The 14,107-nt window shown below is 46.6% G+C and overlaps 1 protein-coding gene across 2 annotated transcripts in view; it reads right to left on the reverse strand.

The window, feature by feature from the left end:
• Nucleotides 1-4,249: 4,249 nt before the first annotated feature.
• The window catches only part of INTS4 (integrator complex subunit 4), a 28,491-nt gene continuing 18,633 nt past the window's right edge, over nt 4,250-14,107 (reverse strand). For both annotated transcript variants that reach the window (XM_065729920.1, XM_065729919.1), the window contains exons 16-23: nt 13,595-13,688; nt 11,820-11,900; nt 9,458-9,588; nt 8,575-8,634; nt 7,546-7,705; nt 7,113-7,256; nt 6,309-6,429; nt 4,250-4,789 (exon numbers count right to left, since the gene is read on the reverse strand). In XM_065729920.1, coding sequence (XP_065585992.1) covers nt 4,596-4,789; nt 6,309-6,429; nt 7,113-7,256; nt 7,546-7,705; nt 8,575-8,634; nt 9,458-9,588; nt 11,820-11,900; nt 13,595-13,688 — 985 coding nt within the window. In that variant the 3' untranslated portion in view covers nt 4,250-4,595. The remainder of the gene's footprint in view (nt 4,790-6,308; nt 6,430-7,112; nt 7,257-7,545; nt 7,706-8,574; nt 8,635-9,457; nt 9,589-11,819; nt 11,901-13,594; nt 13,689-14,107) is intronic.

Genomic DNA, 14,107 nt, shown 5'->3' on the forward strand with positions numbered 1-14,107 from the left:
GTGTGCTGAAAAGCAGAAATGCAAGGGCAGTTTATGAGTTTGTGGTTTAAACAGAGTTCTGTTAATGGAATCTTTTAACTACAGAATGATATTTGCATGCGTTCTCAGGATTGACCCAAGCTTCCTCTGAAGACTGTCTGCATTCTGGTTTTTGGCTAAATGGATGAATTCTGGTTAATTTTTGGCTAAATTAAGACACTAAGCTGTGAATGCTTTGATTATCTGATGGTGACAATCAAGTGGTAGGCATGAAGTGGTGGTAAAGGATTACTTTATGAATGAGTTCAGTAAAGAAACAAAACAGTAGGCATCCCCAGAACAACTCTGCCTCCTGCTGGTGAACTCTCTCAGGGTATAACTTGACATTTCTCTTTACACAGGACACAGAAAAGGCTGTGAACAAAATCTGTGCCTTAAAGATTTTTTATCATTGACTGAAATGTGAGTGTTGAGTCGCAGAATATGTATCTGTGTGAAAGTCCCTACCTGCTTAAGATGATCAGGAAGATCTGTCACAATTGCTTGTAGGAAATCAGCCTAAGTTGGTGCTTGCAAGCTGGGGATGGAGGCAGAATCTTTACCCAGCAGCAGCTGCTGATTTAAACATAATGACAAGTGTGTTGTTACATTGAAAAAATTAAAAGTGCTTCTAGTTGCTGTTCTCCTGTTGCTTTTGTTTGATCTACTTCCATTAATATTACCAGCTGCAAGTTACTTATTGCAGGCTCCTTTCTTTTCCACCAGACTCAGTAATTCTTCATGGCGCAGATTAGGTCTGTGCCTATCAGCAACAGAACACAGATGGCACTGGAGAAAGCCCTGAGGCACTTGGAGCTACCCGGGGGGGCAGCAGAGAAGCTCGGGTGGGTGTGAGAACTAGATTACTTTCCCAAGCCACAAGAATAACCCTTTACAAAATACTCCACTCTCTATTTGTTCTAGTAATCATTTTATCTGATAAAACACAGCGTGGCATAGAAGCAAAGGAAAACTGAGTGCCTGTAAGTTTTATCTTGCCATCTCTTAATTACAGCAATATTTGCTAATAGGGCAGCTGTTACTGAGGCAAAACCCTGACCAAAACCAGCAGGATCTGCCTCTTCAGCTGCATCTGTGTTCCCCCCTTGCAAACACGGTGACATTTTTCTGGATCAAGTGGTGTGAAGTGGATGAAGCTCCAGCCTGGAAGCCACAAACCACCTCTGCCACTGCACTGCATGCAAGGACCTGTGTTCCTGAGTGGTTACTGCTAGTGGAAAGCAGCTGCTTCTCCATCACAGTTTGATATTTGTGTTATTTCATCATCTTCTGGGCCTTCAACAGGAAGAGGCTTTCATTAAGTGGATAATTCCAGTATCTTAAATACCATTACCCTATTTGGAGAACGCCTTATCTTTCCCCTACAGGTTTTGTTTGTTGGGTTGTTTTCTACTTTCATGCACTACTGAAATAGTTTTGTGGCTGGAGTTCCCCTCAGAAGCACTGCTTGCCCCAGACCCCGCGCTGAGGAAGGCACCGTGGGCTCCTGTGCTGCTGCCACACGTTTTGTCCTTCTGGAGAGGAGCACAGCCCGCTCTGCACTGCCAGGTGACCCTCAGAGGTGTGCCCTGCCAGTGCCGCAGCCTCTTAATTGTTCCTTCCATTTGGCAACCAGCAGGAGACAGAAGATTCCACTTCTGAAATGGGGTGCTGCAGCCTGCAGAGGAAGGCAAACTGTTCAGTCCTGGTTTCCCTGTTTCAGGCTAAGTTGCTCCATCTCGCTGCCATCGGTACGAAATGTGAGTGCTGAGGAGATAACCCACTGCAGGCCTTCTCCAGCTTCAGCTTCTGTCACTGCTGCCTGAGTCAGCTTCGTCTGTTGCCACAGAAGTCAGCTCAGCTTGGGCTGCTCCGCATACCCAAAGCCCTCTTTCCTCCTCAGTGCACAGAGTAAACAGCTGGGACTGATTCATCAAAATTCAACCCGAGCTCAAAACGCTCTGTTAAGCCTCAGCTTTCAGCTACAGCCAGCAGTAATTTGTTACAACTACAATCTCGTTGCCCAAACCATAGGACAGGACTTCTCCACTGCTTCTCCACCTCCCCCAGGAGAGCCATCTCCCACCCAGGCACCCTCATTACACAGAGCCAGGCTGGGCCAGCAGCCAGCAAGCTTCCACCCAGCTGCTCACCACCCAGCCCTTATCTGCACAGGGCAGCACACGTGTGCTGGCAGCAGGGAGACACAGGACGTAAGAAGGCTCCAACAAACCAACTGCAGCACGAGCAGCACGACATCATTCACCAGCCTTCAAACCTGAGCGTGAGGGAACTGCAGGCTAACCCCAGCCCAGCACCTGCTGCAAGGACCAAGCAGAAACACAAGTGGTGGGAGATAAAAGACTGTGATTACATCCCTGACTGTGCCAAAAACCTGGAGAACTCGGCCAAGGAGGAGAGCAAGGAAACCCATCTCCCTGCTCTGGAACCCAAGGAGAGGCCACGTGGCTCCATTTAAATGCATGCTCTGTTCTTCCTTTTTTTGGGGGAGGGTTTTCTGTTGTGCTCTTTGCAGAGTGCAATTTTAGGAGCACATAACTCAGATAAAAGTATGATTCTATGAAAGCCACACTCCGAGTTAATACCTCAGTCAGCTCTGCTCTGAGTACATCTATGCATTAAGTGTCCTTGATAACTGCAGTATTTTCCCAGGTTCTAAGAACTGACCTAATTAATTTCAATGGACTTAAGCAACCTGGTTAAGAAGCTTCCCATTAAAGGCGTACACAGCTAGGCCACGTTTAATTAAGGTAAAGGTGAGCGTGGCAACACATTTGCAAACCAGTGACCCACCTCCCTTACGTCAGCATTCAGCAGAAAAGCCTCAGCACAATCACAAAGCATCGCTGAGCTTGGAGAACACCTCTCAGATGAAGTCCAACTGTCAGCACCGCACACCAGGCCCACCAGCCACATCCCTCAGTGCCACACCTGCACATCTCAGAGCTGGGGGAAGGAGGAGGGAGGAAAAAGTCAGCACTGAGACTTCAGCTCTAACAGAACACCCTTTTGTAGGCGGGGTGTGTGTGTGTCTGCTTACCGATGCAGCAGGGAAATCCAAGGCAAGCAAATCTTGCAAGGATCATAATAAAGAAAAACACATATGGCACTGAATGTTCCCATCACCACAGAGTGTTCCTGGACACATTTCTTGTTCAGTTAAAATGATGAACTGCTTCAAAAGGGGAAAACCTAACCTGAAAAGGAGAACCTCTGATTTCTTCCACACTTCCAAGTAGGAGTCAGAGGAAGCTCCAGGACAGTACCCAGGAGAGAAGCCAGCTATGGGATACTCTCATTAGGAGACTGGAAGCATTTCTAATTGTGTGCATCAACCCCTGCCCCTGGGGAACTGAACTGAGGATGCTGATGTTGGTAACAACTCGGCTGCTACGCACGCAGTTTTCAAGCCAGTGCCCTAAAGGTGAAACACAAAAACCAGTTTGTGAGAGGGTTTCTTAGTTTTACAGCTATTTAAGAATACTTAAAGCAGCCAAATGTGTTTTGGTCTGAAGACTCAGAACCGTAAAACTGTCAGTCCTAAAAAGAATAGTAATAAGCACCACAAAAGCCTCACGGTAATCTCCTATTAGACCACTCAGCCTGGCATGTTTACTCTTGTAATAAACAGATTAGGATCAGTTTTCCAATGTTACTGTAGGAAAGCACATAATGAGTTTTGCATAACTATTTATACTGATCTCCATGCAACTGAAAAGTACTCTCTGCTGCTTTGTTTAGCCACAAGCCCCCTGCTTCCCCCAGAATCTCTCTCTCCCCCAGGCAGGCCAGAAGTGCTGTGTGTTCAGCAAGTACCAGCTCCCCTGAGAACAGAGGGCCACGTTACAAGGAGCTGAACGTGGCACTGAGTGACGTGGGATTATTTCTTTCAACCCATGCTGTCAAATAGCATTGTTTCTAAAGGCATACGAATGCTCGAAGGAAAGGGGATCACAATTCAGAGGTATGTACATACAACTCCATTTTATGTAAACGGAAGAAGGTAACACCTTGTTGTGCTGCTGGAACTCAGCTAAACCTGTGTCCTGCTCACCAAGTTCTGCTTGTCCCAACTCCAGCACAGCTGTACAGGGCACATCTCAGGAATGAGCCCGCAGCGATGGGCAGTTCTACCTGGAGATTCATTTCCTACACCACGACAACAGCACTTCAGGATTCGTTGTGCTTTCACTAAGAAAACAGACACCAATGCACAGTTTCAGAGAATTACAACAGCACGGATTTGTGTGCCTAAGCATTTACATAGTAAATAGCTTCAGCAGAAAACCTAGAGGCCGGGAAGAGAGACTTGGCTCAATGCAGTTATTACTGGAATGCTGACTGAGAATTGTCTTCATTCTGTTGACTCAATGTAGAAAAAACAGTGCTTTCTTGAAACTGTCCTTAAGGATCTGAATAACTCCTGTATCAGAGGAGCCCAAGTGTTCTTCACCAGCTTTACTTTTGTGGTTGACACCTGGTACCTTGGAACACAGTGTACGGGTTTCGCTTTTAAGCCAACCATCCCATCCAGGCATTGCTCTCAGTGGCAGAGCTCACCGCCTGGCGGGTTTGGGCATGATGTACACTTTGACAGCTTTGCTGAAGGGGATGGTCCCCTCGATGCCAATTTCAGGCTGTGGCAGAGCCTCCAGGCTCTCGTTCCAGGTGGATTTGGCAATCTTGGTGGCTGCCTTGCTCCTGTTGGAATTGTAGGCCAGCAGCAGCCGCACTTCGATCTGACACGGCTCTGAAGGGAAAGAGCAGAACAAGACAAGCACTGCATCAGTCGTGGAGGTTGAAAAAGATCAAAGTGCAACTGTCAGCACGTCACCGCGATGCCCACTGACCACGTCCCCACGTCATCCTCACGCAACGCTGAATGTCTGCGTTCAGATTCACCAGATGGAGCACAGTAAATAACCTTTTCCCACAGCTATACCACAGCTCAGCCAACAGTTCCCTAAAACTCAGCATTTTGCCACAGCATCAGCTCTAAGCCATAGCTTTCAGTTGTCAGTCTCGCTTCTACCATGCAACAGTTAATCTGTATTTTGTGTTTGAATGCCCTCCTTTGTAAGCACATGCTTTCCTTTATGGTCTGAATGAATTTCTTTTTCTTGAACTGAGGTAATTTGTCCACTTTGCCAACTGATCCTGTCCTCTCAGCCCCTCCCAGCTTGACATCCTCACCACTGAGACCAGAGCAGAATCCCATAGGCCCCCATTTGAAATGCCCTTCCATTGAACACTGCAAAAGCAGAGATAAGGACCTAATTCAGCTCCTGCTACAGAATCAGCTTTTAAATCCTGATACTCCCAACTGAAGGAACAACGACATTTCTACAGAAGAAGATAAGCAGGATGAACTAATGCACAACAGAGGTGCCATGTAAAATGGAGTAACTGAAAGGGAACACTGCTCTGAAAAAAAATTAAATTAAAAACACAGATCACCAAATCCTATTAAACAGAAAAAAAAGTGCTAAAAGAAAACATACATATCTCATGTCTGAATTATGTGAAGGGTTTATAAGAAAATGGGAGAAAGGGAGCTGCAAAAACATATATTCTTTGCTTTTGCTGCCTGAAGCCCACAGGCCAATTACTGACGTGCTTACATCGAGAAGTGTGGGTGCCATCTATGACTGAACATGGATGTGGGAGTCACGCATTTCACCAGAGATACAGGGTGTTTTTTTAGGACATCCGAAGGGTGAAAGTTTAATGAGCAGTGAAATTATGGTGCTGAGTACACACAGTTCCAAAGGTTCTCTGCCGTGCTCAAATACCTGTCAGATCTAAAACATTGAATTAGAGTGAATCAGTGACTCCTTGCCTTTAAATGAGGATGCAGGCCTGACTCCTACAACAAATCTCACTCCACACAGCTCCCAGTGCTGGAAGTGTGCACGTGCAGCCCCCAGTGCACAGTAAGGGCCTTCACTTTAGGACAGCAGCCCCTCTGTCATCCGCAGGACACCAGACCCTGTCAAGCAGGAAGGTGTCCCTGTAGATGTAGGTGTCCCTGCTCACTGCAGGGGAGCTGGACTAGGCGACCTTTAAAGGTACCTTCCAACTCAAAGATCCTCTGATAAGGTGCAACTGCTCAGAGAACAGAAATCAGAGCGATGCTAAAGGCAGATCAACACCACCTGTGGATCCTCAGAGCTCCCAAGACTGTGGACACACAGGAGGTGGGAATCACACACTCCCATCTTTCAAACGTGCAGCAACACAATCACGTGACCTTGCATCGATAACGTTACCTGTCCACGCTGTGTGTGAGAGGTAGACCTGAGTTATCAGTCTGTGCCTTCCAGGACCAGGATTTCGGAAGTCACCTGGCTTCGGATGGATTAACTGTGCTTGCCCATCTGGATACAATACCTATCAAAATGATAATAATAAAAATAGATGTATGACAACTAGACCGGACTTGGTACGGAGTGCAGAATTCTGGTGCTCTCTGCTCAAGCTCTGAGGGCAGGAAGCTGTGTGTTATCTCAGAGCCAGGGGTCCAGCTGATCTAGCTTTAAAGACCACACAATTCTGTGTTGGCCATTTAAACCCACAGCACACAGGAAAAGGTGTCAGCTTCTTCCTCTACGTCCTGCAGTTTTTGGTTTCTCTGCTGGGCAGTGAATTTGCACATTTACTTGAATTGTACTGTACCCTGCTTAGCTGCAGCACTGATGGTAGTGATTCAACAGCAGGAGGAAAACAGTGTCAAAGACTGAGAGACAAAAGCATGCTAACTTCGGTAGTGTTCAGAGCACCTTCTTTTGTTCCTCCTTCTCCCATTACACAAGCATCTGTACTCAGTCCATAACGTGCTGGGCACGTGTGAAAGCAATGCAGCACACACAGAGCACGGAAGGCTTTCAAAGGGCTCAAAGCAAACTCCCAGGAACAAAAGAAGTGGATCCAGTGCACTATACACCAACAGTTCTGCACATGAAATCCAACTGTGTTAAAGCATCCAACTGTTTGCAACCAGGAAGTATGGACATCCTCATGAAAGCTCCCCCAAGACAAAATCTGGTCTGCATTTGTGTCAAGTGGCTGCTTACCTGAACTTTAACAGTTCCTTGGGGATCCTGCACGTGTTCCAGAGTTGCATCCACATCCAGAGCCACCACTAACCCCGATGTAAACCTCAGCGGGTTATCTGATTCACCAGTAGGCTCAATGATGTTTGCAGTGGCTCTGTGGAGCTGGAAGAGGCAAAGTTGTTGGTGAAAGTAAAGAAGAGAAAATAAAATAATGGAAAAAAAGAATCGTTGTCCTTAACAGAGGAATTGTGCATGAACTCTGCATCATTTTATGCACTGCCACGAATTAACATCCTGAATTTCAGCCACAGTCTCAGAGATGCTGGGTAAGGAGAAGCAATCACTTGAAGAACCAATGGAGCAGACAGTGGAAGCATAAAAGCTTTGTGGTCTGTTAGCAGCTACATGGCAGCCAAGGACAGTCTGCAGGGCTATGGCATTCTCAACTGACCTGCTCTGGAAGAGGAAGGTGGAGGAAGGTACTTTGTCGCAGCGTTGTCTGAAGAATCTTGACCACTTCTGTAGGCTTGGACGACACCAGTCGGGGCATTAGGTCCAGCAGCTTATCTACAAAACTGCCTTGCATTTGTGGGAGCTCAGAGATGAAACATCTGCATTTAAAAAAAATAATTTAACATATCAAGTACTTATTTCAACATTTTCAGTGGTCTCGCTATCTTCAGCCAAGCTGCTTCTTTACACTTAAGTTACAGTGACAAAATCAGATTGGGAAATTCCACTTCTGATGCACATCTCCTATCCACAGTGGAAGCACTGTTTGCAGAATGGTTTTGCTCTACCTGTGTTTGTAAGAGTATTATTACATCTGCATAGTGAAATTTTAACAGTAAACTAGAAGCAGTTAAAGAAACATGCTTGCTCTGGAGGTCAAGAATAGAAAACAGAATTCATGTTACACCACAGGACAAGAGCCTCTCAGAAGATCATCTTGTTCCTTATATAGAAGCAAAATTGGTCTTCTGCTGCACATCCCCACATGCAGAAAACGCTGTTAGGCCGACTCCCTGATGGCTTACTTGTCACTGTCAGCAACATTCCTGCCACATTCAGCAGCACAGTTTTTAAGCCTGGTAAATACTCGGTGCGATCCGGTGAGGACAAGTGGCACGCAGCATTCCTGCAGGGGAACAGCCTCACGGGCACTGGGCTCTTCCCTGCTCGGGGATTTCAGGCACTCCTGGGTGACCCTACAGCTAAGCAACAAGCTCTACCAACACTCAGATTCCTGTTTATGGAATTCATCACTGCTGTAGGGGCTGCATTCCTAAGAGAAAGCGATGAGTTTTGCTGATCTAACAGGAGGGAAAGAAAGGAAGGAGGTGAGCAGTTCTGCTCCCTGGCTATCGACCAGTGGCAAGTTTGATACCAGGTTACACGTGGAACAGATATCACCAGCTTTAAGAACATTTCACAACTTCAGTTTTAAAGCACAAAGAGAAGCAGCAATGGGGTTTCTCACCTCTGAAAGGAATCTACTTCCTGAAGGAATTTCTCGCACATCCCAAAAAGGGGTTCCACTCTGTAATGACAACAACATTCCTTTTGAATCAAGCAAACTGGCTCTACAGCCCACGAGCATTTAAGAGCTTTGAAATCCAGCTCAAGCTCCTGGAAACTGTAAGACCTTAAAGACAATTTGAGATCACAAATGTACTTCCCACAGGAGAAAGAAAAAAATGAATTGCCATCTTCTCTGCACCCATAACCCCTTCCTCAATACATGCTTTGCATCTGCACAAGGCATTCAGTTCCCAAAGCCATTGCTACAAAACAAACTTTCCACCTACAAAACAGAAGAGGCAAATCTTATGGAACTCTATAAAACACAGCAAACTGATGGCATCCAACTCAAAACAAGAGCAAGCACAGAATGACTCCAACCACCTCTCCCTCCCTCCATCAGCTGAAGTTTTAATTCCACAGCCATTCATACCCAAGTGTAACTTCATTCACCTGAGCAGCCAAAACAATCTGGAGAACCTCCTGTTACCTGAGCTGTGCACATGCTCAAGCATTTCATCTGAGTCTCACAAGTGTCCGCTGCAGATCACTCACAGACCATTTGTTTACGACACTACGACCTCAGCAACTAACTTCCCAAAGTTATATGGGAAATACGTTCAGGAAAACATTGTTTTTTTCCCATTTAAACAGGTCTCAAGCTCTCAACCTACAGACTGGTTTCACCCTACTGACGTTCTACACTCACTGAAGACAGAACTCCGTTCTGCAAATGGTTATTGGCACTGCCATGGTGTTCTAAGTGTCTGATTTAGCCTTGCTGCTGCTTAAAACAAAGCTGGAGGATATGGAGCATGCAGGTAACTCAGCACCATCCTTACCCTCTGGTGGTGCGTGCAGTCACTATGAGCTGTAATGCTTTTGCTTGCAGTCTCATGTGGTGAATGATGACCACCTGTTTGCTTTCCACACCGCTGTACATGAACTCCATCTTGTAAGTCTCTTCCAAGATCTGTCAGACAAACAACACAGGGGTAACAAACCATCAGGCATCGTTAACGCTGCCCAAGCATGGTCACAGGATACTGCAGTTTTAACTCATAGTGAGGAACCCATTCATCCACGAGTGCCATTCTTGTGATGAAACTTCTCACAGCGTGAGGTGGTACTTAATTATAAGGCAGATCAAAGAACCAATCTGTGACTCCTTGCCTGAAATCCAGCACCCCTCTCTCCTGGCAACCTACCTTTATGATGGTGTGCTTTATGTTTTCAGGGGTGGAGTGCTCGCTGTCTCCTGCTGGCTGCTCTGCAACACAAACCAAGCAGCACAACACAGCGGCCCCAGTGGCTCCTCTCTGGTTCAGTCTCAGGGCTGGATTAGACAGAAACAACTTCACATTCAACAACCCTTCACATGCTGCAGCCAGAGATGGGAACCATCACAAGACAAGCATACTCTTGGGTTATTTCAGACACAGCTCAGACAGCACATTGTACAGTTTCACTTCTCACAGTACTGCGTCTGCTGAGTGGATGGGCTTAAGTCAGCAAGAAAAATGCTGTGATGAGCACTGCTGCATGAAACCACACAGACTGACTTCATTAATTAAAGATCCCCTCACCTTGCACTGATGGGAAGTGATCGACATTCATAGACAAAGCAGATAAACCTTCTGGGGGTGCTCATATGCTACTAAAAAGGGCACCCAGGAAAAGACAGCTCAATTAGAGAAGATTTAAGAAGCTGACAGGCTTTTGTACCTACTCGTCTCTAGGGACAATTGTCAACAGCAGAGAAGGTTTTGATGCACAGCAGTGGCTGCCTCTGAATACATTTTAATTAACTGGAGGCTCAAAATGTCAGCATGGCTTCCCAGCAGATCCACAAACTTGCTTTTACCCTAAATCCAAATTATTTAAAGCTTGCTTTCTCATTTATTTGTTTAAATAAAGAGTTTAGCTTTGTTTTTCCAGGATCAGTCAATCAAATACTAGAGAGTAAGAATAACCTGGACTAGGTGGGACTTCTGGAGCTCATCTCCCACGGTCTCCTGCTCAAGGTCAAATTAAATCCAGTTACCCTAGGCCATGAATTCTGTGAACGCTTCTAAAGATGAGGATTCCCTACTAACACTCTGTGAAATCTGTTTTAGCGCTTAACAATTCCCACAGCAATTTTTGCTACCTTACATCCCATCAGAATTTCTCATGTCCCAACTTGTATCCATTGCTTCTTGTCCTACAGCAGTGTACCTCAGAAGAGTCTGTCTGTGTCTGATCTATATCCTCAGATAAAGCAGTGGTAGAGAGCAGTAAATCAGCCCTGAACCTTCTCTTCTCCAGGCTGAACGAGCCCAGATCCCTCAGCCTTTCCTTGCAGGAAAATTGCTCCACTCCCCAGCCACCTGAGGGCCCTCTGCTCAACTCACCGCAGTTTGGCAGTTCCTTCCTTGTTTGGAGACAAGCAAAACACCCCTCCAGACGTGATCTCCCCACAGCCAAGTAGAGGGGATGGATCACCTTCCCAGACCTGCGGGATACACGCACGCCCTGACAGCCCAGCGTGCAGCTGGCCGTGAGGCTGCTGTCATCCCAGCCCTCCAGATCCCTCTGAACGTGGGCCTTGCCCTCCAAGCACAGCTCCTCAACTCTGTTTTATCCACAACGCTGTGGAGGGCACTCTGGATTTTGCACCAGTATTTTCAATGCTTTGGCCAGACTGCCTGGCTTAATTTTCTATCCACATTATCATCCATTTATTGACGTGGAATCTTGCCATTTGGGTAAAAAGGAAATAACAGGAGACTGTGTTAAAGGGTTCAAGAAAGTCAGGCTCTGCAGCACCCAATGTCTTCTGCCTGCAGCACCAGTGCTCTCTCACTGTGGAAAGGCATAATTCACCCTCTGAAATGCATTTCAGCTGATCCCAGTCACCTCCTCAACCTTCATTTGCTCACAAATGGCTTCTGAGAGGACTTGCTCCATAGAATTCCCCAGAGGCCAACAGTCCACTGCTCTCCAATCTTCTTTCTTATTACTCTGGAAGATACGTGGGATGTTTGCCTTTTTCCTGCAGCCCTAAATCTCCCTCGATCGCCACTTCGTTTGATCTTTTGGAGCTGAAAGAAAATTACTTTGCTCTGGGGAACTAAGATTTACTTGGACAGGCTACAGCAGCAAGTCAGAAACACATCGGCACCGTGAGGCCATGGGATGCAGACCCAGCTGCTTCAGCCTCACCTGTTTTGCTGCAGCAGATGCCAATGCATTCTGTTTCAGGTACAAAGGAGCTGCCACGTTCCACAGCTTCTCCTGCAAGGCCTACAGAGAAAAGCATTAGGAAAAGTGATGATCAATAACCAGTTCAGTTTAAGCACCATAACACTGGGCGAGATAAACACAGCTGCAGGGCATGCCCTCTCTGTCATACACCAACAGGTTGTCTGAGAGAGCAGGCCAAAGCTAAGCTGCAAATCCTTCAGTATTTAAAGACAACTGCATGCAGAATGGAGTCACTGATCACTGTAACCCATTACCACCTCCTTGAGCCCAAGAGCAGGGCATCCTCACACTGCAGCAAGAAGTGGAAACAATAGCTGTGCTCAGAAACACACCCACACAGTCAGTACTTCTGAGCCTTCCTGCTGACAGTTTCCACTCCCTGCTCCCCCAAAAAGTGCAACACAGCTGCCAGTATTGGTACTAAAGAAACTATTTGCTCTTTGGTTTATGTCAAAAAAGAATTAACAAAGTTTGACTGGAAAGAAATCTACTGGGAAGGGCATTCTGGCATTGCTGTTCTCTCTGCCATACTGAAATTTTTAACACTGTGGTTTTAAAAGTCACTTTTAATTTCAGCCACATTACTTGCCCTACATCACTGATGTATTGACTGCTCTGCAGCTTGAGCAAAGAATGCTTGGTGCAGTGTTTATCCACTTCTCCCAAACAGAGCACTCATCCTTGCCAGAAACGCACACACTCATTCTCTCAGCTAAGGCAGGATGGCTCAGCCCAGCCAGGCCCTGGAGAAAGGCAATAAAGCCACTTCCAAACCCCAGTCCTTTCCATGGGCTGCACTTTCTGTGCAGGAAAAACCTTTTATAGAATTGCAGAACAGGATGGGTTGGAAGGGACCTTAAGGACCATTCAGCTCAACCCCCTGCGATGGGCACTGACACCTCCTGCTGCATCACGCTGCTCAAAGCCTGAAACAGCTCTCCTCTAAACTATCTTCTTTGGGTTATAAATGTATTCTGAGGATTTGAGGGCTGCTGTAACACGTTCCAACTGGCAGCTGCACATTTAGCTAAGAAACTCAAGGCACTTCTGGCTTTACACAACAAAGCTTTTACCATATCCCTTCTGGAAACTCCTTAGTGAGGTCCTGCTTTACCTACCTATAGGTCACATTCAACCACCTTAAGAACGTCAGGAAACTCACATAATCATGCTGCCAGCTTATAGCTGAAGAAGCAAAACAGAAATCGAGTTCTTGCTTCAGCAAGGAGCTGACTTTGAGGAGGACTGCTGCCACGGTGCCAGAATTATCACTTCACCTGCTTACACGAAACAGACAGGTCATTTCAGCTCTGTGAAGCACAGCTGGTATTTCACTCACTCGAGTCTGAAAAATCTCTCTGGCATCAGTGCCAAAAATGCTGCCTACAAAACACAGCCTACTGAAACTCCACTTTCAGGAGGAGTTTTACAAAAAGCATTTCGGTGGCCACCAGTAGAGGGAAAGTACTCTCTTAACATGAAAGGTTGCAGAGCAGTTGTCCCCACCGTGACTCTGCCAGAAAATAAACTCTGCCCTGGCACAGAAATGCAATGGTGTATGCGTTTACAAAGTGACTGCATCAATTATTTGCCCCAGGAGGGAAGCAGGGGTCCCAGAAATCCACCAAACCCACACTTCCATCAGCGATCAGCTCTCAGCACTGCCACCAGAACGTGTGCAGCTGACTGGGGATGCTGTGAAGCACAGCCCACAGCACCCTGCTGAATCAGACCTTGATGAGGAGCAGCTGACACTGAAGGTACGTCGCAGTGAAATCCGCCATCCCTGCCAGCTCTGACTGCAGCTCTCCAAGCCTCTGAAGATCACTGAAACAAGCAGTAGAGAAAAGTGTTGAGACAGCAAGCAGGTTAATCTAAATGCACTCAGAATGCAGCAGCAGCAGCAATGCTGCGGGCAGCCATACCCCCACCTTGTTTTTTCTTATCCTTAGTATGAGCAGAAAGAGCAGGAAAGCATGCACTACAAAGCAGCTTGCACCTTGGGACTTGGCAGCTCATTTTTTCCCTAGAGGCTGACACGAGCACACAGTGGAAGCAGTAAGTCTGTCAACCCACACTGCTCTGCAGCCCTGTGGGAACCAAACAGCACAGCAGTTCCAGATTTAACTCAAAAAAAAAATCTTCCAGGCTCCTACAGCAGCTAATGACCCATTTGTGTTCCACTGCTGGGAAGTCCAAGTACTCATCTTGGATGGGAAAGGTTGTTTGGAACATGTGAGGCTCAC

Source organism: Cyrtonyx montezumae, unplaced genomic scaffold (genome assembly GCF_038088225.1).
Source record: "Cyrtonyx montezumae isolate F1298 unplaced genomic scaffold, pur_monq_1.0 scaffold_12, whole genome shotgun sequence".
Classification (NCBI taxonomy): domain Eukaryota; kingdom Metazoa; phylum Chordata; class Aves; order Galliformes; family Odontophoridae; genus Cyrtonyx; species Cyrtonyx montezumae.